The sequence below is a fragment of the Emydura macquarii genome, unplaced genomic scaffold (assembly GCF_026122565.2).
Source record: "Emydura macquarii macquarii isolate MOO-44397 ecotype Brisbane River unplaced genomic scaffold, CSIRO-AGI_Emac_v2 contig_3603, whole genome shotgun sequence".
Taxonomy (NCBI): Eukaryota; Metazoa; Chordata; order Testudines; family Chelidae; genus Emydura; species Emydura macquarii.
Window position 1 is genome coordinate 3580556 of NW_027133740.1, and position 27958 is coordinate 3608513.

Here is a 27958-nt window from a genome sequence, read left to right on the forward strand (position 1 = left end):
CTAAGAATCAAACAAATATGAAATTAACAAGAATTTTCCAGCAGACTTACAGCCCATACATGGTTCCTGCATATTTACAATCTGAGTCAGCTTATTTTTAATGATCCATTTTCCTGAATTAATGAAAGAACCAAATCTTTGGCCGTTACTTTGCTACTTCATTACCATTACATGGCACATAGGTCATCATTGTTTCCATATTTCTAAGTGGTAAAGGACTCTTGACAAAAATCCATAAACTTTTTTAAACCTACAGCACATTCATGTTTCCATTAATAATTTCTAGTTTCCCTCCACACTAAAAGCCAATACGTCCTCCAAGTGGATGGGATAGAGAAGCAGCCACAATTGTACCAAATCCTTTCTGTCTTAAATGATGTCAGAAGATGCATCTTTTGTCAGAAACACTCTTTTGTAAAGGAGTCTGTCTCCATGGCTGGAACTCAGAAAATAGCACACAGTGTTTTTAAGCTCAACTTTTACTCTCTTCAGATTCCCATTCAGTTATTCCAACCTACTGAAGTGCTGGGAAAGATCTTTCTGAATTCATTTCTTTATTTCATTAATAGCTGCCAGAGTAGTAATAATTTCTAGCACTTCTCACATTAGAAATACTCTTACCACCATAAGAACACATAAGAAGTGTTTCACTTATCATCACTTGGCTTAATAAAAATCAAGAAGAGATTTTCCAGTAAAATTTCAAACATTAACAGACTTTCAAAGATACAGAAACCATGTATTGATCAGTATTCTATATGGCTTGGTTTATTCACAACCTTATTAGTTTCCTCCAAACCAGAAATCTCAACAAAACCAGGAGTGCATCTCTGTTATAGTAGTTTTAGCATCATGGCACCTCTGGCAATATTGTATTCTCTCAAGCCATCAAAAGTTGTTCATTTTTCAGGTTGTGAGGTTTTCAGAAGGATTTCTTTTGAAATAATGACCTTATGAAATGAAGCATTTGGAGATATCATCAGACTTCAGTATTAAAAATATGAGACCATGGAGCCATGCAATAAGTCTGCTCATGCTGAGACCTTCTTGGAAAGAGCTAGATCACTGGATCAGGTAAGGGGAAAGAAATCTTACCTTCCTAGCATTGTCCTTCAGAAAAACAGGTTAGATAAACTGCTGACATCTATTCTTAAGAGGGAAATTCACTCCTCTTTTGTGTTGGGAACATACAGAAAACTGGACAGAGACGCAGATTTACTCCACATCTCTTTCAGTTGGCGTTAGTATAGGGGTGCTGCATGGTGTTGGTGGCCTGTAACATACAGGAAGTCAAACTACATGATCTGGTGATGTCTTATGCAAGATCACAGTGTTTAAGGACACATCTTCCTTCAATTCTATATTTCAAATGCTTTAGTGCAGTCTATTTCCTTGATAACACTCTTGCTCGTTAAACTCTTACTAATACCAATAATGTTAGTCTTTTTTCAGAGCATCTTGAGTCTCTTACAAAACTGGTCAAGTATTACTGCCATTTTACAGATGGGAAAATGGAGGCAGAAAGGATAAATGACTTGCCCAGAGTCAGAGCAAATATGCAGGAAAGCTGAGAACAGGATGCTGTTCCTTTACCCACCAAAAATCATGGAAAATCCTCTGAATAAATTGTAGGAGAAAAACGGAAGCTCCCACAAATCAATGCTTCCCAAGGTCTGATCTTACTGGATCCTTGTGCATTTAAGTGAAGACCTAACAATTATTAACAACAAGACAACATCATACCGTATTCATGAGAGTTGATTCTGAATTAGCAACCAAGACAAAGACATCAGCATCTAAACAGAATTTGTCAATCCAGGTGTCTAGTTCTGTAGTGACATCTGTGCCAGGGCTGTTGGGGAAAAACATATTAATGAATATCTAGAAAAATAAAGTTCGTAATTTTTAGAAACTGAACAGGAGGACTGGATGGCTCAGGGGCCTGACAATGGGATATAAAACCCTGATGAAAGGCAGCACAAGCTGGTCATGACAGAAAGCAACTACCATCTGGCAGCTGATCAGTCACTTATGTAAAACAGTTGGTTGTCTCCATTCAGTTTCTAATGAACAGGTATCCACATCGTAAAAGCTACCAACACAACTAAAACACAGTTGGCAAACTCAGCAGAGTAACCAAGTGTTGAATGGGCTAGAAGCATCAATCATTGCAGTCACAGTCTGGGACCTTCTAAAAGTCTCTCTGTTTTAGGTATTTCTAGAATGTCCATCACTTCTCTCAGCACTGACAAAAATCCTTATCCTTAAACTCTTTTCCTTAAAAGCCCAGACTGTCTATATATTACATGATAAGCATGAAGGGTTCACAAGATGACAGGCTCCTGGGGGACAGGGAAAGAGTTACAGTTGGTAAGATGACCTTAACTGCATTACCAAATTAGTTAAGCTTATACTTTTAAAAAACAATCTAAGCCAAATGCTAGAGACCTTCTGATTCAATAATGGGACACACATTCGTTCCAACTGTAACGCGGCCAAAACATGTACTATGGTTTGAGGACAGACTGGAGGAACAAAAGAACAAACTTCAAGCACTTAAAATTGTTCTTGTTAACTTATTTATGACATATTTAAAAACATAACATTTCAGCATAACACAATTAGGGTGAGTCAGGTAACGTAGAAGAATCTTTAGAGAATTGCTTTGATAAACTAATACTTATACCTGTCCACCAAAACCAAGTCATCTCTCAGGAGAGCACACTTTGCCTTGGGCCAAAAGACATGGACAAGGCAGCCAGCTTCCAAGTCTTTATCCATATGAAGCGCATGGGCAAGCTGATTAACAGTCTGTGAAGAATGCAAAGTGTCAGACAAAGAAAGACATTTATGTCTGCAATATAGTAGACTTAAAAAAATAAAAGAGAGCCAAGAAGTTTTTCTGAAGTGAATCTGTCAGTTAAAAGCTTTATAAATTCTTGAATACATCACTGTTTCAACTTACAGCTTAAACATTGTGAATCATTTTTTCAAATGCCTTCTTTCCATCCAGGGCCCTTTACATCCCTTAGTATTTGAAGAACAGTTATTTTTCTATACTTCGAGAAAAAGACAGGATTCTCTTTGGAGTGGTATTCCTTCTGTGGCTTGAGGGTTACTATTGAGTGTCACAATATATTTCTTCAAATGCTAGGAGGCCAGCACACTCTCTCTCAGAGTATTCAAAGGGTAATTATTTTAAAAACATTTTATGAATTAAAATGAGAATTTCTGAACCTCATGCCAAATTTGCCAGACTGGTTTTCTGGGTTTAAAAAAAACAAAAAAAAAAACAGTTCGTAATAACTGAAGTATGGGAATCCAGTGTGATATTATAAATAGAACCTCCATCCTGCTTTAACAGGTGTTTAATAAATCAAAATAAGTGTTTAAGTATTAAAATGTTTAAAAAGTAAACAAGAGGCATATATTTCTGAATTTAAGTTGTAAGTTTTTGAAAGAAAGTGGGCCAGGAGCATTTTTCAAATGTGATCCTTCCAGAGCTTTGAAAAAAAAAAAAAAAATTTTACAGAACTTACTGGTGGTCCTATATAAACAAACCATTCTATAGCAGAAGGTACAAATGAGCCATTTACATGCAAGATCTAAGAAAGTGCTATGGGCTTTGTTTTAGTTTTATTTAATTATTTCAGTGCTGGAAGAATGGCTTCGAAATAGTAAATAAATGTGGCTTATGTTCCCCATACTTAAAAACAGTGTTAAATATTGCATTTAACAAAACAGTCCTTTTAATACTAGTTTTCCAAGAACCTGCTTCTTAACCACTGAAAAACTGTACCTTGACACTCTTCTTTTCATCTGATCCTTCAGTCATGAGATAAGCCTTATCACCATCTGTTCCTTCTACACTGAGAAAGCAATTTGTTGTGTGGCCAATCCCACTAGGAAGTACCTTATCCCACAACATTGCATTAATGACAGAACTCTTTCCACTGCTTGTTCTAGAGGAAGAGAGAATATAAAAGTATTTAAATCAAGGTATACCAAAAAAAAAAAAAAATCAAAACACACCTTTGCTTTATCATAGAATCATAGAATCATAGAATATTAGAGTTGGAAGGGACCTCAGGAGGTCATCTAGTCCAACCCCCTGCTCAAAGCAGGACTAACCTCAGATTGTGTTCTCCCTACTTAATTAGGCCCAGATTCTTCAAGCTGTTCCTTGTAGCATACGCTTATCCATACAGAATAGCTTGCAGGAATAGGGCTTAAGACCAGGTCTACATTAGAAAAAGTTTTCCAGTACAGCTATTCTGGCAAACCATCCTAGTGTAGATACAGCTTATACCAACAAAAAAGTGCTCTTGCCAGTATAGTTTATACAGGGTTTGGCATGAAAAATAAGCTACACTGGCAAAAGCACTTTTGGTATAACTGCATCTACAGTAGGACTTTTATCTGGAAACAAACAAAACAAAAAAACCCACCTCTCTCTCTCTCATATACAAATACACCCAGAGCCACAACCATAACCAACATTACTATCCTAACAGAAGTTTTAGTGTAATCCTCACCCTAGACTTCAAGACAGAGACTGCCTTTTACTCTGTTTGTTCTGTGCCTATCACAATGGAGTCCCCAATCCTTACTAAGGCCTACCTTAATACAAATAACATGACAATAATAATACATTCAATTTTCAAAAATAATTTTCATTCCAAGATAAATTCTTACAGTCAAATATGACCACTCAGATCTCTTTAATGCAAGATAACCTTCTCAACTGGATGAAGATTTCCACAATAAAATGTGAAAGATCTAACTAATGTTTTATTTTTTAAACCAAAAAATGCATTTCTCTTACAGCAATTCCAGTTTATTTTAATACAAGTTCCGCTTTGCTAGACGATGGAATTTAGCGCTAACCTTATTTTGGATGAAAGACACAACACAGACATTTGGTTAACTTGGCTAACAGACCTGTTTGTTAACTCGGTACACTAAAGGAATTCAGAGTTCATTCTCAGCTATGTCCTACTGTATGCTAGCCTTCCACTCATCACTCATAAGGACTTGGGGCTTAACTATTAAGCAACAGCAGGAATCCAATGTAGAGGGGACCCTCAAGCTAATTAGTTTATTTTAGAGCAGTGCTTTTCAGCCTGTGGACCCCTCTGACTATGAGTAAGATTTCCAAAGGGGTCCGCATGTCCATTCGAAACTTTTTAGGGGTCTGCAATTGAAAAAAGGTTGAAAAGCACTGTTTTAGAGATATTATGCCTAGAAGAGTGGAGCAACGCTCAAGACAGTCTGCAAATGTATTAAAACACGCCTATTTGCCAATACTTATAGAATTCATTCAAAATACAGCACTAAAATTGAATTTTTACCAGCTTGTCACTCCCCGTGCCATAACCCCTCCAGCCCTTTCCAATAGCAACTTTCTACAAAGCACCATACCTTTATATTTCTTCAAGTCGTAATTCTGCAAAATTGCAAAACTTGGAAAAGAACCTTTTTTTTCCTACTTAGTCAAGTATTTGTTCTTAATAGCAGAACTATTTACCCATTTGCAGGTAAGACTGAATTCCAGAGAGAGGCTTACACATATGCTTCATTTTACCCACAAGTAGTCCTATTTGCTTCAGAAGAACTACTCATGTGTACAAAGCTAAGCATCTGCAGAAGAATTTGCAGGAATCAGCACCTTAAGTTTGCTCTTCATCATTTATTGCGACTTACTTTTTTCCATTTGACTCAGAGCATACAATAAAAATAAGACTTATGAACTTCAACTTCATTTCTGCTCACATTCAGTTTCACTGACATGAAGCTGCAACATTTGGAGTCTGAACGTTGAATGGGAATGCCTTGATCCAAATAAAATTTTCAGTGAAAGCTTTTTTTTTTTTTTTAAAGTAATTAAAATTTTTCTATTAAGTTTTGCAAAAATAACCCAAAAACCCCACAGGCATAAAACCAACATTTGGACTTAAATACCCGAAAGTATCCCTTAAAATAATGTTTAATGTGTTGCTAAATTAAGGAATTGGATTATTTTAACTGCAATGCATACAGAGCCTGTTGTTCCATTTACCTGCCTACTGCAGTATGTAATAAAAAAGTAAAACTCAGATGATCACTATTTCCTCACACTTGAAAATGTTATTTTTAGCACAGGAGAAGAGTATTAAAAGAACATTTTCTTCCAATATTTTGGGAATGTTACAAATCTTGGTTGTAGAACATCTTCCTCATTTAGGTAATTAGCACTCTTCCAAATTAAGTGAGAGTTAGGATCATGTGAAATTCATAGTTAAGTAACTTCAAATATTCATACTTGTTTGTAAATCATGTAACAGTTAGTGTTATAAAAAATAATCATGACTAACTTCACACTAGTCTTTCCACTAGCTTGAAACTTTATTTTTAAAATATCCCCAAAGCCTAAAGTTATACCCTCACTCCCGTTTTCTGTTGGTTTCTCTCAATTGCTTATTTGTGGAAACATAAGCAACTAAACATTTCTGTTTTTCAGGGTCACCAACATTCAACACAAACCAGAGTCCATAATAGTGTGAAGAAATTAAAGAAACAAGGCCACCACAAAGTTATAGCAAAACTGTGGGAAGAGGATGCTGGCAATCTCAAAGATACTCTTCAGTTAAACAATGATGCTACACAGGAGAATCCAACTATGAAAAGTTTCATGGAAATAATTAATCATTCCATTGAATTTTGACAGTGGAAAGCACATGGCATTATGTATGTAATTAAGCTGCAGTTATAAAGCAGGATCGCAAAGGAAGATTCAACAGTGAATACACAAGTGTGAATGTGTCTTTATGCTACATTAATGCCTACGTTAAATGCCTTTTTTGTTTCAATTTTCACCAAAAAGATTAGCATCGATCTGACGACTAACATAATGACTATCAACGTAAACAGGATAGGATCTGAGGCTAAAAAAGGGAAGAACAAGTTAAGAATTACTTAGACAAGTTAGATGTCTCAAATTGGCAGGGCCTGACAAAATACATTCTAGAACACTTAAGAAACTAGCTGAAGAATCTCTGAGCCATTAGCAATTAACTTTGAGACTCACCGTGGACAGGAAAGATCCCAGAGGATTGGAAAAGGGCAAACATAGTCCCCTTTTTATAGATAGGTACTAAGGACAGCCCAGAGAATTATAGATCAGTCAACTTAACTTTGGTATGCAGAAAGATAATTGAGTAAATAATAAAACAATCAATTTGTAAGCATCTAGAAGATATTAAGGTGATAAGTAACAATCTAGAAGGATTTGTCAACAACAAATCATATCAAACCAACCTAATATCCTGCCTTAACAGGGTAACAAGACTTGTGGATGGAGGAAAGCAGTGGATGTGATATATCTCAACTTTAGTAAGACTTTGATACTGTCTCACGTGATCATCTCAAACAAACTAGGACAACATAGCGTAAAGGAATCTACTACAAGATGGGTGCACAACTGGTTGGAAAACCATACTCAGAGAGTAGTTATCAATGATTTACAGTCAAACTGGAAGGGCATATCAAGTGGAATTCTGCAGGGATCTGTCCTGAGTCTGGTTCTATTCAATATCTTTATAAATGATTTGGGTAATGGCATAGGGAAATACACTTATAAAATCTGCCGATGACACCAGGCTGAGAGGGTTGCAAATGCTGTGAAGGACAGGATTAAAATTCAAAATGATCTTTAAAAACTGGAGACATGGTCTGAAATACATAGAATGAAATTCAATATGGAGAAATACAAAGTACTACACTTAGGAAGGTATAATCAATTGCACAAATACAAAATGGAAAATGACTGCCTAGGAAGGAGTACTGCAGAAAAGGATCTAGGGATTATACTGGATCACAAATAAAATGAGTCAATGATGTAATACTGTTGCCAAAAAAACCCCCATAATTTTGAGATGTATTAGTAGGATTGCTGTAAGCAAGACACGAGAAGTAGTTCTTCCACTCTACTTAGCACTGATAAGGTCTCAACTGGAATACTGTGTCCACTTCAGGGCTCCACACGTCAGGAAAGATGTGAACAAATTGGAGAAAATCCAAAGAAGAGTAACAAAAATTATTAAAGGTCTAGAAAACATGATCTACAAGGAAAGATTGAAAAAACTGGTTTTCCTTAATCTAGAGAAGGAAAGGAGGAGGGGGAACATGATAACAGACTTCAAGCATGTAAAAGATCGTTATAAAGAGGTGGGTGATAAATTGCTCTCCTTAATTAATAAGGACAGAACAAAAAGTAACGGCTTAATTTGCGGTAAGGAGATTTAGGTTAGACATCATGAAAAACTCCGTAACTGTAAAGACAGTTAAGCACTGGAACAAAATTACCTAGGGAGTTTTGGAATCTTCGTCATTGAAGGTTTTTAAGAATAGGCTAGACAAACAGCTGTCAGGGATGGTCTAGATAATACTTAGTTCTGCCTCAGTGCAGGAGACTGGACTAGATGATCTATCCAGGTTCTTTCTAGTTCTACTTTTCTATGATTATACAAGAAACAAATTATTACAAGGTTTTATTCAAAATTCAAGTGTATGTAACTTGAAGAGATCAACACTAAGCCTTGAAAGAGAAAACCCAATTTATTTTGGTAATTAAGTTCATTACCTGCCAAAAAATGCAACTTTCATGTGTCTTCGTGAAAGCACCTCACCAATGACTGCTAATTTGTTTTTATATGCCTGTATTTTTGCCAGTTCTTCTTCAGTTGCTACATATTCAAGTTCTGGGTTTCTGTATGTTGCTATACATAAGAAAAAATTATTACAAAAGAAATCATGAAACCAGTTTATGTTCTAAGGCATTAGCTATGGATTAACACAGTTATTTAATATATGCCATCAAAGAGCTATCTACAATCTCTGATATAAGAATTTAGGAACTGGAATAAGCCACGCAGCACACCGGACTGAATTTGCTAATTCATTGGCATCACTGGTCTCCTGCTTTTTTGACCATCCTTTGTGATACCCATCTCCTTCGGAGGAGGCAGGGTGAGACAGAGGGGAAGGGGGAATCAGTCACATTGCTTAAAAACTACTGATTTTAGAGCGTCTTCACTATGGAGTTACCTTGAGTGATTGGCACCCAGGATAGCCCAGCCCAGTTATGAGTAGCCACCCTTGAGTTACTGGGTCCACAATGGTGCTACACTCGCTCCTATATGTTGCTAGGACTTTTTGGGGCACATCCGATAGCTCTTTGTGCTGAAGTAGGTTGAGCTATGGAATTATTCTTTCCCAGTTAATTGTTTGTCTTTCTGGGCAGAAAGGGGGAAACTGTTACAGCACTGAAAGACTATTAGCACTCAAGTGGCTTAGCCTGCATCCTCACTGCCAGGTGAGTAGATACCAGCCTGAGTGAAAACCTCAGTCTGGCTTTCACCTACAGCTCCAGAAAGGCCAGCTAATCTTGACTGAAAGTACCACCAAACTCTGGTCACAGGTTCGTGTGTGTGTGTGTGTGTGTGTGTGTGTGTGTATGGACAGGAGAGAGGTTAGTGGCAACACATGAGTAAGAACCCAGATTAACTCTTCAGTGAAGACATACCCTCAGTGTTGGCTGGAACAAGTAGTTTCATTAAAGTAAATAGAAGCCCCCCAGTGCTTAGCACTTCTGAAAATCAGTAGCTGTTATTTAAGTACCTATATTTAGGCATCTAAGTCTGAAAATGTAAGTCTTAGTGACTTTCCCAAGGTCATATAACAAATCAAGCTGAGCAAAAAATAAACTTTAGGTTTCCCAACTTGCTATACCACACCATCTTCCCTTACAATACCTGTATATACCCTAAGACTCAGGCATTGAAGAATGTATGATTACAATTAATGTGTGTGTTACCACAGTACTGAGAGGCCCCATTCGGATCAGGATGCTAATACTGTTTGTGCTAATTTCTATACAGGTACAAAGACGAACAGTTCCTGCTCCAAAGATGAAAACTAACCTTCAACAAAATTTGCTCCTTCAGTGACATAGTCCAGCATTTGGTCAAAGATAGCAGTAATTGTCTTTTTAGCCAGCACAAAGTGTTTCAGTGGGGAAGCAGTAGTTTCTGCCATTATGCAACTGTAATAGAAATTATGTAAAAATGACTGAAGCACTCACTAGAAATTACAAATAGGAAACAATGCATCAAGTTCCCTCTCAATTAAAGTAATTGAAATATAAATTATAAAAATGAATACACCAACTTCAATTTTTAGTTGAAATTGGTTTTGTTGTCTTTTAGGCTTTCTAATCTAGCAGCAATAGAAACAGCAGATTACAGAGAGAGAGAGAGAATTGTGATTGCTAAAATATCTTCTCTCCTATCCTAGAAATACATGGACTCATCTACTTTACTTGTTTACATAAAAGCTTACTTACATACATACCTACCTGAAAGCAGTTATTAGATTTGGTTCGGTTTGGAATATTTAGTCAGCTCAACCAATAATTATTTCAGGATGCTGGCTGGAACACACTTTTTTAAACACCTGGTTTGGTTTCATCCTCAGCAACCAAGTTATCTAGAAACAGGTTTAGCTGGAATTGTATATAAATACAGCACCTTAACTTTGTTCTTAGGCCTTGTAGCTAGAGCCCAACAAGTGAAAGACTCACGATCTCATCATCAATCCAGGCCATATAAACTCCTATGTGCATGTACGCCAGAAATATTTTGTACCCTTTTTTCCCAGGGTAGCAGCTTGAGCAAAGAGCTGAAAAAATCAGGCCACATCTTCAAAACCTTCCCCATCTCCTTTCTTCTCTACTCTCAAGAAATCAAATTTATTCATGGGCCAATAACCGATATCACCTCGCTCACTTGCTCTCTCTAATGGGCCACTATCAGACAGTTTAAAAACGACAGTTAGGTTTTAGGACTTAAAAAAAATAACGGAGAAAGGTTTCACAAAGTTTAAAAGTCACGTTTCTCCTGCTTTATCATCCCCTAAGTAGAGTTACACTTTTCTCTACAGGGTTTGCAGCGCTGGGCTAAGAGCAGGGGAGCCAGATGATGAAACTGACTAGAAACAGCAGGGTAAGTGACTCGCTTCTCTTGCCTGCCCGTGCTGAGGGCAGTGCAGAGCGGGACAATCCGCCCACCCTCACGGACAGCAGGGGCACAATCCACCCGCTGCTCGTAGCCTATCGTGCCAGCGGCCCCGAAGGAGGGTTTCTTTGGAAGCCGGCAGCATCCTTGGGCTGGGGATGAGTGACACCAGGCCACGAGGCCGGGGCAGGGAGTCACGGACGCAGCCGCCCCCAGCACCACACGAGCAGAGAGGTGGGTGACGGGGCTGGTCAGGTTCCCAAGGGGGAACCTCCCCCGGCAGGAAAGTGACTGGGTGAAGGGAGTCTTAGGGCGCAGCCCCCATGGGCTCCCTCCCAGTTCCGATACCCACGCAGGGGGCCTGGGGCCTGCTGGCCAGAGCCGCTCACAGCCTCGCGGGGGCATAAGAAGAGGTCACGATTCCCCGTTTCCCTCACGCCTCCTGCTCCCTCAAGCCCACTTACAGCGGCCCGGCTCGGGCTCCAGCCTCCTTCGCTCTCCCGTTACCTAGCAACCGCTGCGCGCCGCGGTGGGGGGCTGCGCCGCGCGGCGCTCGCTTTCTTCTTTCCTGGTGGCCCTGGAGGGGGAGAGGGGGTCTCACTAAATCACTTCACTTCCGCTTCCTCTGCCCTTAGCGTGCCCCCACCGCGGGCAAGGGTCGCCATCTTTAACGAGGGTAGGCGTCGGACAACCGGAAATGACCGAAGGGAGTCGCCATCTTTCCGGAAGGCAAACAGCCAGCCGGAAACGGAAATACGTAAGACCCGACAGCCGCCCTCTCCCCTAAGGGTAAGTGAAAAGCACATGACAGGAGAGGGACAGCTCGGCCTCAGCACCATCTTTACTAAGGGCCGCAGGAGATGGAGGCGAGGCTCCCTTCTTTATTTAAAATGGAGGCTGTTGGGGGATATTCACCTGTCAATCTCCCCCCCAGGTCAGGACGGGGTTTTAGCATCGTCACACCTTCTCCCACACCCCCACCCATCCCCTGATGGCACCTGGGGTCTGGGCTGCATCACTCCCCCCTCCTCACAGCAGGGCCTTGCACTGCTCATCCTGGCTCTTCCCCCTGGCTATAGCAGGACTATTGCCCTACCTCAGCGCCAGGGACAGAGGCTGGTTGTGGTGCTGACGGGCACAAATTCAATCACAATCAGCCCTACCCACCCAGCCGCCTGCTGCTGACCAGATCCAGACTGAGCACTGCATGCTGGATGCAGCAGGCCATATGCATTGTCTTGTTTTAGCCAGTTGGTCCCCACGCAAAAAAGCATTTGATTCTAGTCCATAAATTGTCTGCAGCAGCTGCTGCTACAGCAATATTGCCAGCCCACAACTTCAAAAGTCACACTCCACAAAATCATGAGGGGTTTTTTTTAATTGTCATTTTAGGTCTGTCTTGATTTTTTTGAACCCTGTCAGCCCAGCCTAAGTGTAAGCACTGCCAACCCTCACCATGTACTGAATCAGGCAGTTCTGGCCCCCACTGCAGGAGTGTTCACTGGCTGCCTGGCAGTGCAAAGCTTCCAGCTTCTTCCCAACATTGATTAATTAATCTGCCTGTCTTCCCCACCTCCAAGTCCCCACTGCCAAGCAATTCATTATGCAGTCCCCCATGTAAATTCTGCCTCAGCCTCTCACCTCTATGCCTTATGATGCATTTAGGGTTCTTCCTCCCTGCCTTCCAGGCCTGGAAAACAGCTGTAGCAGCATCCTCTTCTCCCCCTTCTTAGGCCATTGGAGTGGATGCATAACTCCAGTAAGTTCTTCATCCCCTCCCCACTTTCCAGGCCTGGAACTGCAGAGATGGAGAGGGCAATAGAGGAGAGAGCAGAGTGACCCAGTGCTCATGGGGGGAGGGGGAGTGTGTGAGAGGAAAATATAGCTGCCTTGTCCTAGAAATACTGGGTTCCTTCTGCTCCCTCCATCCCTTTGAGAATGGTGTCAGTTGCTCCCTCTCCCCACTGCCCTACCCAAATATCCTCTTAGCTGCCCCAGGAAGCAGACATGGGGATTTGGGAAGGTGGCCAGAGGGGCCATCCCACAGGCAGAACTGAACATCAGGAGAAGGCTGGACGTTCTGGTGTCATCAGGAGATTGGTTCCAGCTCCAAAAGAAATCATATTACTCGGAGAGGTTATGGGAGTTGGTAACACTATTCACAGAGTTTAAGGCCAGAAGGGATCATTAGGTCATCTAATCTGATCACCTATATATCACAGACCATTAACTGTAACCCCGTTACCCATGTACTGACACCAATAACTTGCCCAAATGAAACACATCTTCCAGAAAGGCATGTGAAGATATCAAGAAGATTGAAAACTCACCATTTCTCTTCGTAATTTGTTTCAATCATTAATCATCTCCTCACTGTTAAAAAAAAGACTAATTTCTAATTTAAATATGCTTGGCTTCAGCTTCCAGTCATTGATTCTTGTGCTGCCTTTGTCCGCTAGATTAAAGATCCTGTTAATACGTAGTATTTTCTCCCCCTGAAGGTACTTATGCACTAATCAAGTCACCTCTTCATCTTCTTTCTGATAAATTAAACTGATTGAGCTCTTTAAATCTCACTGTAAGACATTTTTTCCAGCCTTCAAATAAGTTTTGTGGCTCTTTTCAATTTTGTGCCTCAATTTGTCAGCATCCTTTTTAAAATGTGGACACCAGAACTAGATGCAGTATTCCACTATCAGAAATAGTATCTCCTTCCAGCTCATTACTCCCCTGATTTTACATCCAAGGATAACATTAGCCCTTTTTGCTACAGCATCACACTAGCTCATGATGAGGTGCTTGTCCACTATGATCCCTAAACCCTTTTCAGTCGCTGTCTACCAAAATACAGTCCCCCATTCTGTAGGTATGGCTTACATTCCTTGTTCCTAGGTGTATAGCTTTGTATTTGGTTTCATTAAAATGCATTTTGTTTGAATGGGCCCAAATGACTATGCAATCCAAGCAACTGTGTTTGTAACAATGTTGCTTGGGGTGTGTGTGTGTGTGTGCGCATTTATAATACAAAATGCAAAAGGCAGCACTCAAAAGCCTTCTGGTGCATTGGGACCACTGCCTATTATATCAGCCGATATGGTCTCATTGATTCCTTGTACTCCCCAGTCTGCCCATGTGTATCCACTTCTTGTCTCTTGAATAATATTTAGATTGTAAACTCTTTGGAGCAGGGACCATCTTTTTTTCTGTTTGTTCAGTGTCTAGCACAATGGGGGTCCTGGTCCATGATTACGGCTCCTCGATGCTACGGTAATACAAATAATTATTTGCATTTTAATAAGCCAAAAGCAAAATAACTTACCTGTTTTCATGTATTTTCAATAATTGAAATTTAGCTTTTGTTACACTTCCTACAATTCTTAGAAGATTGAAACCTATATTTAAAATAGCTGTATGTAATTTCTACACAAAAATAAATGTTCATAAGCCAACAGAAAACCCCAAAACCGTTCATTTTGTAACAGGAAGGTCTTGATCAAACAAGTTTTGTACACACACAGACATACACTGAGGGGGATGTATTTTATGCCCTGATCCCGAAAGCAGGTCTGAATAGGTAGATGCTGACAAGGGCACAGCCATGTAGAATCTGATTTGTGGAATGGGGACTTTATGCCAGTCACTAGAATCTTTTGCCACTAGAGTAATATTGGTTAGGAGTGTGTGCATGGCGTGTGGGGGTATCCCCTGACATTTCTATAGCAGCAAAAGCTCTAGTGCAGTCAGTTATCCTGGTATAAAAATGCTTTTTCCAGTACACCTTATTTTGCCCAGGAAACTGGTATAAGCCATACCAGCAAAAGCACTCTTCTGCTGGTTTAAGATACAGCTACACTAGGGAGATTTGCCAGTATAGCTAGAATGGTATAGCTATATCAGAAATCTTCTTCTAATGTAGACTAGTAGGATTTAGTTTTTATACCATCCAACTAATGCAAACAAATTATTTCTAAAAAATTACATCTCTGTACATCTTTCTTAGCATACTGGTTTGATCTGGTCTGCATCTGTCCTGCTGACAAGATGATATTCGCTTTAAAGTTGCTATCTTCCACCTTTCATACTAACTTGTATCAATGACAAACCGTATACCCCAACTAGAAGTCTTCATCCAGGTATCACTGAATTTTGTGCTGTTCAGATTTCATTTAATCTACTCTTAGTCTTTCAATCCTTGAAATCTTACACAGAAAGCTAAAAGGAACTATAATGAAATATGTAAAACAAGCCACCCCTTTGGACTTCTACATACTATCAGCACCAGCCATAATTTGATCAAAGTTATCTGTGCACATGAATGACACATACTAAAACAATCTTCTCCAGGACTCAAGACCATAGACAGGTCTTTGCATTCATCTCTGAGACTGTAATGCAAACAACTAGCACTGAGGGTGTTCGTGGACAGCATAATGTTGGCCAAACTAATGTTTTTTATTGAGAATCTTGTAATATTTAGTGTTTTTCTTAAAGCCCCGGGCCTGGAGTTATGAGCTTTCATTTAAAAAAAGTTTCTAGCCCACATGGTTGAGGAGTGAAGCTGGAACATGACTCGTGTGTAACCAGAAGGAAAGGGATAAGAACTAGAGATATGTATTATTTTTAAGCCAATCTCAATTTGGGGAAGCTCAACTGAGGACTTTTTTTAATGTTTTGGGTTGGCAACATCATTACTCAGAGACACAAACACATCCTGGAGGTTTCAATCTAATAGACAGGTGACCACATCAAAAAAAAAAAAAAAAAAAAAAATCACAACAGACCAGAGTGCCAAATGCAGCAGTCTCAAAAACACCAAAGACTAATGTGGACTTAATTCCCTTCTCACTGCTAGAGATAGTTCTCATTACCTACATGGTCCCACAGTTTACCTCAACCCTAGTCTAGAGAAACTATCAGTCTCAGGGAGAGGGGAAAGGGGGACGACACGGACGGACGGACCACTAAGCTAGCAGCTTTCATGCACACTAAATTCACCTAACACACTAAACTTACTCACTTCTTCAAAATTCTGGACTTCCATTTCTTAATGCAGTGCACATTTGATATCTCAAACAGCTCCCTTTCAATCCATAACTATTTTGTCATAACAAACAAAACTACACGTGTATTTCCCTTCAGTAGAAACCAGAATGCTGTCCTCAACAGCTGCATTCTTCTTAGCATTCTTAGCCTTTTAGTTTGCTTGCAGATTCTAATCTATTTATGTTACTGTATTCAATCACCTCTTCTCCCTACAGTCCACTACATCCACTCATTTGTTTTTTCTTGCTGAGTCAGCAGGAAGCAACTATCCTATTTCAATAAGGTCAGGACAGGGCCAGTTTATTCTTAACAGAGATTGTAGAGGGTGAGGCATCTGACTTTAAAATGAAAAAAAACCAAGTGTATCCTGATGTAAAACTTGTTAAAGAACTTGATACAAAAATAAAGGTCTGTGATTACAGACAAAACCAGTGTTATAAACTACATGGTCATCCTGACTATTTATTAATGTCTATCTCTAATCAAGTTACCCAGCACTTTCCTTCTACGTATGCCAACTTCCTGCCAGCAACTAGATATTTGAAAAGAATTTTAATTCTCAAGTATATTTTGTGATTTATAGTTTAAACAACAGTATAAGGGGAAATGTATTATACAGTACTTGTTTTTTCCAGGGTATCCAATCATAAATGTGTAATAAAAATCTAAATCATTTTAACAAACTTTGAATGTGAATTTAAGATATTTAATGTCTAAATACATGCAAATATACCTTCTGAATAACTAGTTGGGTGTTTTATTTTTTGTGGTTTTTGTTTATTTTGGTTTTTTAGAAATGGTATATACTACCTAGTTCAGAAAAACTTCTAGAATTATTTCTAGAATAACATGTATTTGAGACAAATAACTTCTGTAGGCTGAAGAGGGCCAAATTTTATCTTTTAACTGTATTAATTCAGCACATAAAGCTTGCACAACTTTGTGCAGAGCTAGTAACAAGGATCTCATTCTTACCACTCCAGAGCAATATTTTACACACACGGATTGTATTTATACAAAGCTTATTTTGGACAATTTCTTACATTACAAATTTACAGTCAATACAGATAGAAATGTAAAGTCCACCATTTAGTGGCTGGCTAATTTTACTCCTATAGCTTCCACAGTCTAAGCAATCTCACCTCTCATGCTAAGTCTAAATATTGGTCAGTTAGAAATATGACTATGGACTGAAATAATTGGATTTATAAAGAAGATAACAGGAGGATGGCAGCATGCTGAAAAGATTTGTAAGAAGTTTTCAAAATGACTGAATTTACAATGTGCCGTAATAAAGATTTAGATATACACATAGGAGAGGAATTTTAGAATTTCTGGAATTAGAGCACATTCCCTCAACCCTATCAGTAGTGTAAAGCTAACTATAAATCTAAGAATCAGTCTTGCTCTAACTGAAATCAATGGTATACCCCATTTCAATCAGATATGAATTAGTGTCACAATGCCTCCAAACAAATCACTTACTCCTTTGGGCATATTCTTAGGTGGGTCCCTAACAAACTTCTTTTGCCACTATCCCTTAGAACGTGAACTAATCTATACATAGGTGACACTTTTCAACTGGGTGCATCATAAGGAATAGAAAGATGGGACTGGGGAGTTACAGATAGGTGGGAAAGAGACAGGAAGAAAGTGGGAGGTCTGTGGCAGATGTGGGGAAAATGTGATACTTGTTAGGGGAAAGGAGGGCTGTGTGAAAGTTCCAAAACTAAAAGCAAAGCTAGGACCAAACAGTTGACTGGGAAAGGATAGCAGAGTGTGAATGTGGGGCTAGGGGAAAAACACTAGCAAAGAGAGAGGTCAAATTTAGGAATTTGTCATGGTGGGGGAAGTGGAAAGGCTTGTAAGTGTGGCAGGGGGGATAAAGGGTTGTGAAGGGGAGTGCTGATGGGTGCTTGCAGAGAGGCTACTTTTAGAGCATACATATCTTCAGTAGTCCAGTGAACTTTACTGAGGATGAGTATATTCACTAAGCCTTGGTCTACACTACACAGTTAGGGTCAATATATGCCTTACGTTGACCTAGCTATGTCAGTATACAAACTACAGCCTTGCTCCCTCCGATGTAAGTGCCCTACTACACTGACATAACTCCACCTCCATGAGAGGCGTAGGGCTTATGTTAGTGTAGTTAGGGTGATGCAATGCAAACATCACATTCCTTACATTGGCTGTTTTGTCAATTTCACAGCCCCCCCCCCGAGCTGGGCTCTCTGCTCCAAACCTGGCTGCCACTCCAGCTTCGGGCTTGGACTGCCACCTGGGCTCCCCACTCCCTGCAGGAAGCCCGGCTACTCCCCAGGCTCCCAACTCCCGGCAGGGAGCCCAACTGCCTCCAGGCTCTCGGTTCCCCACTGGGAGCACGGCAACCAGACTCTAGGCATGGATCTTCCAGCCAGAGGCAAGAAGTTCCAGGTGGCTTCCCCTCCTCTCCTGGCTGGGAACGGGAAGGTGAGAAGCCCTGAGCAGCTTCCCCTTTGGTCCCAGCTGGGAGCGGGGAGGCAAGAAGACCAGGGGGTCAGCTGGGCTACTGGCGGGGAGCTGCACAGAGCTGAGAGCCAGCCCCACCCCACTGCTCCTCTTCAGTTGGTGGAAGCGCTCCTGGTGAGGATGCACACCGCTGACAGAAGAAGGGTAGCATGAACATCAGCCACCGCAGTAATTACCTAACTTAGGTCAACTTAAGATCATAGTGTAGACATGCCCTTACCTGCCAAAGTTAATGTTTGATGGAGAATCTAGTTGAGAACAAACAGCCCTGTTTCCTAACGTATAACAGTAAATGAAGTACATTATTTAAAAGAAATTTGCATATAGAAATTTGTTTTCTCTTCCATTTTTCTTAACCAGAAAGAGCTGCCTTCCTGTTCCCCGTGTCAAATGCATATGCCACTATGTTAGCATATGGAATGACTTTTAAAATGGCTACTATAACATGCAACTCCCCCCACGACTGAACAATCACCTTTTATATATAGTTGTTCCCTGCCAACCCAAACCCTAAAGTCAGGAAATTCCCAAAAGCAAACACACCAGTCATTAAATATGTTTTGTTGTTGATAAAAAAAAAATCAACTGACATTACAATTATCCACTGTAGAATATCTATTACAACTGTATTTAAAATTACTTTATAACAACACATTGGAAAATACATTTTAATTCTAAGAAATTGACTACAGAAGAAAAAAACATCAAGGTGTCTCATGTATCTGAAGGTGACTTATAAGATCTTTTTCATTTCCAAACCTCATTAAGCAATTGGCACACTTATGAGGCAAGTCTGCTGAGTGCCTGAAATCCAAATGAGTTTTAAGGTCTTCAATCTGTCCTGTTGAATATTCACAATACTGACACAAATAAATCCCTTCAGATAAATGAGAATTTAAATGCTTGCAATAATCCAACATACCTGAAAAGCCTTTCCCACAGTCGTCACAAACATGGGGGAATATTTTGGTGTGTTCAATAGCTACGTGTCTGTTGACGTTTGTATGCAGCCTACTCCTAAAGCCACACACTTGACATACAAAGAAGTTTTTGCATTTGTCAAAGCTAATTTTATTTATGAGGCTGTACTGTCCACGTTCCTTGTTGCTATTGCTATCACTTAACTCTATTAATCTACATGCATGCTCATTCACCACATGGCTATGCAAGTCTTCTGGATCATTGGTTTCATGCTCACAAAACTGACACAGATACTGTTCATCACAGCTGTGTTCCTGGAAGTGCAGGTACAGCTCGCTGCTTGACGAGAACTGCACGTCACACTGCTCACACCAATAAAGATGGTCATTAAAATGAGTATCTGCTATGTGCTGACTGAGGTTCTCAAATATCACTGTTTTGTAATCACAGTATTTACAAATGTAGGGATCTTCCTCATGTATTTTTACATGTTCAATCAGCAGAACTTTGCTGGAGAAACTCTCTTTACATACTTTGCAGACGTTGGTATCTGTACATGTCTTATGCTTCAGGATCATATGCTGCTTTAAATCAGAGAAGTACTTGCTATTAAATTCGCACAGCTCACACTTGTATAGACCACTACTGTTAGCTCTCAGCAAAGGCCACTTCTGCTGAGCAGTGATATTCAAAGCCTGGTTCTTCTCAAAATTTTTACAGCTTTCAACAGGTATTTCCTCAATGTCTTCGGCTTCTAGCTTTTCAGGTGAAACAGTTTGTGTCTCTATATCATGAACTTCTATAGCATTAACTTCTGTAGTAGAAATTTCTATGGTTTGAATATCTATGGGTTTCTCTTCTTCATTTGGACTGTCACCGAATATAGGAGACTCGCACAGGTCTTTATAAATTCCATTATTAGCACCTTTCTCTACAAGAGAAAATAGAAGATACAAACAATAGTTGAAAAAACAAAAACAAAAATGAGTTACAAATGGGTTATATTGCTTTTCATCACCTGTAGTAGTTCACAGAAGTAAAAAGCTATTTCCTCAAGCCACCAAATCAAATTTTCCTTCAATAAGGAGACCAGCTAAATGAAACACCCTCACATGCTTGTATGAACCTACAATCTGTCTTCATGATCAACATTTTCTATCACAGTTACATTAAAAGACACCACACACTCCCCAACTTCAAAGTAAATTTTTCAATACCCAAGCATGCAAGATTTCTGCAAATATACTTTTACAATTACCTTTCTTTTTTGGGTCTGTAAAGTGCAACCCCATGACATTTGACTGTGCCCCACTCCAATGAGACATCCCGGCATGCACTGGGCTGCCATCATCATCAGTATCTAGGGTCTGTGCTGGTGCATGGAATCTACCTAGGAAGATAAGGCAAGTCTGGTTTACTTCTCAATATCCCAATGTTCTCTAAACATTTCTTTGTAATAACCTCAGATATTATGGTATTGCAGTCACAATAATCCACCAAATTCTACAATCAAAATACCCACCAGTACAACATTATGACCATCGTCTTCTATGCAGACAGGTGGCCAGGCATGCAGTGCTTTATCCTGATTCTAATATAAGGCTTCTGAAATCAAGACAGAGCATGCAGTTCTGGAACCTGGTAGTCTTTGTAGGCTGCTTCCTCACATTCAGAAGGGCAGCTACTATCAGTTCTATGTAAATCCTGAGCACACTATACGCACATTATTTTTGTTTTACATCCTGCTGGAAGAGATCAGTCTTTAGTGTCCAAAAATACAGGGTGCCCAGGGTTAATATTATCCAATAATGAACATACAATAGAGTTCTCTGGGTTTGAAAATTGAATCTTGACTGGCCAGCATAATTCCAAGAAGAAAGCCAGACATTTAAACATTTTAAAATTCCTGATGTTTAACCTGCATTTCCATTTCATGTTTGTTAACCATAATAGAGAGGATGCTCATTCTTCTCCCCAGTAGGTGACAACAGCACACCTGACTTCCCATAAAAGTGCAAAATTAATTGTCCTCCTATAATAAGGTAACTTTTGTCAGCTGGTAAAAACACATTCTAAAAATAGCTGGGTACCAAGAAAGTTGAACTTTTAAAATATTTTAATAAGTGAATCTACATCACACTAAATAATGTTGGATTACAATATAATTTGATTATATAGTCTCAAAGACATCTCAACATTTGAGACTAAGGCATAAACTGTAGTCTGCATAATCTTGACTGAGTTAAATACCATTGATAGGTTTATTGTGGTTTCCCTGTATTGTGATATAAACTGAATTGTTTGCTCTACACCACACAGCTTTCCGTTAAATGTCTGCTAATGGAGTTTCTAACTGTTTATTCCAGAGTTCCAGTTTTCTCTATATATGAAATATGTACAAAGATCTATGCTAGAGCTCTAGAAATTATTTATGCCCAGATTGAGGTTGATCAACAGATTTTCAAAAGCTAATACATTTCTCTTTCTGTAAACAAGTTTTAGCAGCAACTAGCTATAGCTGATTATTCTGAAAAATCTTTTAAAATCCTTAGAGGAAATTTTAAATTTCTAAACAGGCAGAACAAGAGTTATTCCATAAATGCTTCTGACTGCATAGGCATAGTCCTTTCTGTTCCCAATACTTTATCATTATAATGCTCTGACGAGCTTTCTAGAGATTCATTGTTAATTTTTTTGAGAGACAAAGGAAGTGTATCCTCACATTCACTCCATCCCATACTTCAAGGGTAACACTAAACAGTGGACACTTGTACCTTGAAGGTGGTCTTTGTTCTTTTGAAGCCCAAATCAAATAGTTAAAGGAAATTTCTGACAAAGCATCCTGTTCCATCTGAATCCAACCTTGGTTTACATTATTTTGACACCATTCAACAAACATTTTTAAATTGTAAAGTCCAATACTTGTTCTAAATACTGGGAACTGCTGGGCCACCAATATTTCTACATTTTTATTAAAATGTTATACCTTAGTGAGAAATAAAATCTCAAATAAAATTATTTAATTGCCTCCTGCCAGTCTTGGAGAATGGAAAATTAAATGCACTTATAGAGCAAAATTGTTGCATTATGTTGCTGCTTTTCAGGACAGAACTTTGACACACATAGATAAGTGTTTGTTGAAGAAGAGGTTAATAATATAAGAAGAATATTATCTTACTTCTGTTTTCAGAAATTTTAATGTCTGGCTGTTTCATAGAACAGACACTATAACAGTGGTCAGAAAAGATTCCATTGTTGTCTATATATTTGCTTACACCTGAAGAATCTAGACAGAAAAAGAAAAAAAGTGTTTAAACCACAAGTTGATGTATCAACATATACATTTAAAATGCACACACATTTACCTCAGTAGCAACATCTCTGTTTCTTAGACAGCATCCAAATTTAAAAGACAATGGATGACCTCTGATACTAAAAATATTTAGCATTTATATAATGATTTACATCTTCAAACTACTGTACAGACATTAATGATAGAGTTTTCAAAAAGCACTCAATGTTAGTCTAACTCTGCTCTCTGAAAAATCAACAGTAAAACTCCCACTGACTTCAGTGGCAGCAGAGTTAGACCAACACTGAGCACTTTTGATAATCTTTCCTAACCCTCAATACCCCTATGTATGTTAGCAGCTTTACTCCCATTTTACAGATGGGGAAACAGAAGTTAAGCAGTTTGCCCAAAGCCACAGAGGAAATAAGGAACAACAAATGATTAGAGAAATGTTAACAATGGCTGGCTGAAATTGAACAGTTTTTAAATTGTTTAACAGTGGAACATGAATATGTTTTAATTTGCCTTAGTTCATGAGGCCTTCATAAGTTCTTGCATTTTAGTCTTCCAGGAAACAAGAGGTTTATTTTGTTTGGAAAATTACAGTAGCTTACAAACTGAAGTGTCAACAGTTCAAGCTCTAGACTCACCTGAGTAACGTGAAGGATGCAAAGTCTTCCTTTTCCTCTTTTTAGGATGTTCATTCATTTTGCTTCAGCCTAAATCAATTAAAAGTAACAACATTCAAGAGCTAGGTACAGCTATTTGCTGCTGGTTTGCAATCAAGGATCAATGCTTAAAATATTAATCTCAGTAGACTAGCAAAGCACAGAAATAGACTCCCCAAAAGGTAAATTCCTCACCGCAAGAAAAGAAACTAACATCCAATTCTGTGTGAAATGACACCGATCTGCAAGATAAAACCTCATGTTCTGTCCCTATTATTTTCTGATTTAAGTTGAATGGGCATGGAGACCAAAGTAGCCACTCATCTGTGGCTCCATCTAGTCATGGCACAGACACACCAGTACAGCAGAATGAAGAAGACTGTACTGCAGCTTCCTGAGCTATACCTCGCTCTGAGGTCAGAGCAGAGTTTACCATTTTGTGGGTTCAGACCCCCAGGGTATGACCAGAGGGCTTTGTTTCAGTGATGCTCCATAACGGTACTGGGGTCTGCCCACATGGAGCCACCAAAAGGGTCAGGGTCATATCTTTCTTTTTAGATATTAACTGATACTATTATGTGGTGTTGCCTTCTGTAAAGTGGCAGTCACGTGTATCAGTCAAGAGTGACTATATTATACCTAATGGGTTTCAAAAGTGCCTAAGTGACTTAGAAGTACTAGTACCATTGATTTGTGCTTCTAAGCAATTTAGGCATTTTTGGAAACCCCAATGTTTCTTAAGTTTCCATTTTCTGCCTCCCACCCTCCTGAATAGTTTTGTAGTATTGTGCTAGAAACAACTGCTAAGCACACACAAACACTAGATTCTGGTTTCGTACCTTATTCCTTGGGATAGAAGAGTAATGGAGTTCACCCCATTAGGAGGGACGATCAGCACTTTGAATCACTGTCAAGCAGTCGACATGACACAGGAAGTGGCATTGCTAGAGCCACATCCTGCCATCTGTTGCTGGAGATTACCCTTGAAGTGGCCTTTTTGGAGGAGACTCTGGAGCACTCCTCCCCAAAATGCAGACAATGTTTACATGTTGAAAATACTAGAAAGAGCCCTGGCCCACCCAACTTACTAGAGGTAATCTTCAAAATCAGCAAGAGGACTAATAGCTAAGAAATTGATTGTTATACAACATCCACGTGTGGAGAAAATATCTGCAAGAGAAAAACGTAAATTATGCAGCAGTAACATTTTAAAATCCTAGAAGCCCTGAGTACAAAATAAAAACTAACTATCAGAGTAAGAAGTATCACAAATACTGAAAAAAGGCTTCTGGGGAAATCAGAGATAAATTAGAAAACAATATAAAAAATTGGTATGAGTTCAATTTAAAATTATTTGGGAGTCATACAAGATATATTTATCAAAGGGCCTTATTTCTATTTCTGCATACACTTGTTGCCTTTTGCTGCCCCTTATCAGTCTATGACAACAGGCACAAATAAACAGTTTTGATTCCAGAAATAGCTGAGACATATTGGCCATCAATAAAACACAGCCTCTTTTCAGGTGAAATCTCAGAATATATCATATTCTGACTCTTCCTCGGCTTCAACATACATATACACAAAACACAATTTTCCCCCTTCTAATCAGTGATGCTAACTGTGGCCTCACTAGTGAGGAGGAAGAGCCAATCACATAGAAATGGATTATGAAAACTGATCAAGGAAAGAAACAAACAGTATTCTACCTCAAAAAGTTGGGCTCACTAGAGCTAACAGCTCCACATGTATATAGGAAGGGACAGGCAGAAGGATATTTTTAATGAAGACCCACTTTGTGTTGAACTTCATTCTTCTGCCTGTCCCACAGAGCCAGTTTGTGGCCTATTAATGCAGACTTTGGGGGAAGCTGGCTGGAGGAGGGTGTCAAGGCTCTTTTTTGGGGGGTTGGGCATCTAAGCCTTAATTGACCCTGTGAATTAATTAACTAATGAGGGGTTTTCTTTTACACGACTATACCGACATGCAGAGAGCTTTGCTAAGAGCATCTCCCCAGAGCGAATCCAGCAGCGCCCACCACACTTAACATGCCCGAGAGACAGCCCCATAGCGAGGGGGGAGGACAATGGAAGTCAAAGGGAAAACGAGGGAAAGAAGCTTGCCAAAGGCTGCCACACGGCAAACCCCTTCCACCCTCGAGGCAGGGAGACTTCCAACGGGGCCTGAAAGTCACCACAGCGGGAGGCTCCAACGGTCCCTCCAGGGAAGCCCTGGCCCCAGCCTGAGCCCGAGCTGCCGGGGATGGAAGGGGCGACGGCCTGTGACTTGCAGAGCCGGGGGCAGAGGCCTGGGGGCAGGGCTGGAAGGCGGGAAGCGGGCAGGGCGGCCTTGGGGCCCGGAAGACGTGGTTGAGTTGACGGGAGGGGAAGGGCTGGGAGGGGTTAAGGCGCAGGGAGCTCTCAGGGAACCCGGCCAGGCGGGGTGGCGGGGATGGAGATGTCCGCGCCCCGCGGTTAGTCCGGGTGCGCCGCGCCGGCAGCCCGCCAGTCCCCACCCTGGCTCTCACCTTCCGCCGCTCCGCGTCCTCTGCTGCAGGCAGGCCACAGCTGCCACCGGAACCGACGACCCTGCCCGCGGGGGAAGAGGCGGGGCGGGGCGGGGAGGCGCGGGGCCCGGCCCAGGCCAAGGCGCAGCCACCAAGGACGCGAACATCCTGCGCCCCCTGCTGGCCGTTTGTACCGGCTCCCTCCCCTCAGGTAACCGCCCAGTCAGCCCGTATGGCCGTGCCCGCCCGCAGCTCCAGCCCCATAGCCGTACCTCTGCCCCCCACCGCCCCGGGGCCCTAGCCCCATAGCTATTCTGCCTCATAGCCCCACCCCCCGTCCAGGAGACCCAGCCCCACAGCCATTCCATCCCATAGCTATACCCCACCCCAGGGGACCCAGCCCCACAGCCGTACCCCCACTGGGGACCCTGTGCAGTCCCATAGCCATAGGAGACCCCCCCCAAGAGAACTACCCCCCAGGACCATTCACCCCCAGGGACCCACCCCACAGGAGAATCACCGCCCCTAGGGGGAAAAAAGGACATCCAGGGGCAGTGGTAGTCAACATATTTGGGACACATGCAGCTCTCTGTATGTTATGTGGGTTGCAGCCACACACTATATATAATACCTATATGGCCCTGTTGGGCTGCTGATTGGGTCACAGGTTGTGAACCACTGCCCTAGGGGAACCCAACCCCATATCCATAGAAATCTCCTCAGGGGGAACCACCCCAGGAGGGAATTAAGGGAGCCCTTCCCCCATAGCACCCTTACCTATGGACTCCTCAGGAGAACTAAGGGATCCCACCCTCACCTGGACACAGCTAAAGGAGCTCTGCATCCATATAGCCTCTACATATGGACTTCATGACTGGGGAACCCAACCATTCTACCATCCCCAGCCTGGTAGCCCATGGATATACTTTTCCTGCTGAGGCTGTATTTTATTTTCTCGTCTGTTTAAGTTGTCATCCCATTGATTTTTTATCTCAAAAAAAAAAAAAAATCTTCCCCCCCAAATGATTGTTGCTTCTTAAAGGTGCTGCAGGTGGTGTTGTGAGTAACACACTTGGCGCTACTCTTCCTTCTGGGTCAGCGTTGAGCCAAGGCTCCAGCATGACATTCGGGGCATTTGACTAAACTGCTAGATGTGCCACTTTTCATTTCACATATACTCTCTCTGTGGTACCTCTATGGAGAATGGTTTTAGAGAGCCATCTTAAAACACCATAATACAAATGACTATTTTTTTATTTTTATTTCTTTATTAATCATTATAACAATAAGAGAATCTTATAATAGCCTTGCATCTGTTGGTCAGATTGAGGTAGAAGCCGCCAGGTTAGAGTCATTGCATGGGATAGAAGCAGTACATTGTACTGATTTGAGCAGATCAACAATAGTAATTGTTTTTCCTCAGAAAATTTTGAAAATGTTTCAATTTTATTCGAAATTTCCATTTGTTTTATGAAAAAAATTAGAACCAGAAAACTTGCTTTTTTGAAAGTCAACCTTTGTTTCATTTTTTGGTTCTTCATTTTTTCCTGTCTCTTTTCCTTTTCTCCCCCTTTTCCAAGGGCATACTGAAAAAATGGAGAAAAAAGAACCAACATTTTTTTTGGTTTTTCATTAAAGAAAAACAAACATTTTTCACTTTGGAAAATAGGGTATTTTACATTTAATAAAAGGACCGGGAAGAGACTATTATGACCATCTGGTTTGACTTCCTGTATAACACAAGCCATAGAATTTCACCAAGTTATTCCTGCATCAAGCCCATAACTTCTGATTGAGCTGGAGCTTTTCTTTTAGAAAGCTATCTAATTTTAAAGATTTCAAGCAATGGAGAATAAACCATAGATTTATTGCTTTAATGGTTAAAAAAATTTGCACCCTGTTTCTAGTCTGAATTTGTCCAGCTTCAGTTTCCAGCCATTATTATGCAATCCTTGAGAGCCCAAAT

At 40.4% G+C, this 27958-nt stretch overlaps 2 protein-coding genes across 6 annotated transcripts in view; both read right to left on the bottom strand.

Moving 5' to 3' along the window:
* MFN1 (mitofusin 1) overlaps positions 1 to 11830 on the bottom strand; it is a 41381-nt gene extending 29551 nt beyond the window's left edge. The window contains exons 1-7 of one of the 4 annotated variants that reach the window (XM_067536477.1): positions 11516 to 11830; positions 10394 to 10524; positions 9960 to 10081; positions 8621 to 8756; positions 3800 to 3962; positions 2687 to 2811; positions 1744 to 1852 (exon numbers count right to left, since the gene is read on the bottom strand). In XM_067536477.1, the coding sequence (XP_067392578.1) occupies positions 1744 to 1852; positions 2687 to 2811; positions 3800 to 3962; positions 8621 to 8756; positions 9960 to 10074 (648 nt within the window). In that variant the 5' untranslated portion in view covers positions 10075 to 10081; positions 10394 to 10524; positions 11516 to 11830. Of the gene's footprint in view, positions 1 to 1743; positions 1853 to 2686; positions 2812 to 3799; positions 3963 to 8620; positions 8757 to 9959; positions 10082 to 10389; positions 10525 to 11515 lie in introns of all 4 variants that reach the window. The other 3 variants (XM_067536474.1, XM_067536476.1, XM_067536475.1) reach the window with 3 other exon arrangements.
* Positions 11831 to 16956: 5126 nt separating this feature from the next.
* On the bottom strand, positions 16957 to 26143 carry ZNF639 (zinc finger protein 639). Of its 2 annotated transcripts, none has more exons than XM_067536483.1 (6): positions 26014 to 26143; positions 24575 to 24656; positions 23469 to 23537; positions 22705 to 22812; positions 20785 to 20916; positions 16957 to 20457 (listed from the first exon to the last, which is right to left on the bottom strand). In XM_067536483.1, the coding sequence occupies exons 3-6, from the start codon at positions 23524 to 23526 to the stop codon at positions 19310 to 19312; spliced, it is 1446 nt and encodes a 481-aa protein (XP_067392584.1). In that variant the 5' UTR covers positions 23527 to 23537; positions 24575 to 24656; positions 26014 to 26143; the 3' UTR covers positions 16957 to 19309. The 2 variants fall into 2 exon arrangements, with proteins under 2 accessions (XP_067392584.1, XP_067392582.1); XM_067536481.1 differs by having other exon boundaries at positions 24326 to 24656.
* Positions 26144 to 27958: the final 1815 nt, after the last annotated feature.

Excerpts from the sequence above, each read along its gene's own strand:
- ZNF639 (XM_067536483.1), bottom strand. The coding sequence starts at position 23,526 with ATGAATGAACATCCTAAAAAGAGGAAAAGGAAGACTTTGCATCCTTCA. Across the intron at positions 22,813-23,468 it reads GCATCCTTCACGTTACTCAG|ATTCTTCAGGTGTAAGCAAA; the intron begins GTGAGTCTAGAG and ends TTTTCTGTCTAG. Across the intron at positions 20,458-20,784 it reads TACAGACCCAAAAAAGAAAG|AGAAAGGTGCTAATAATGGA; the intron begins GTAATTGTAAAA and ends TTTCTCTTGTAG.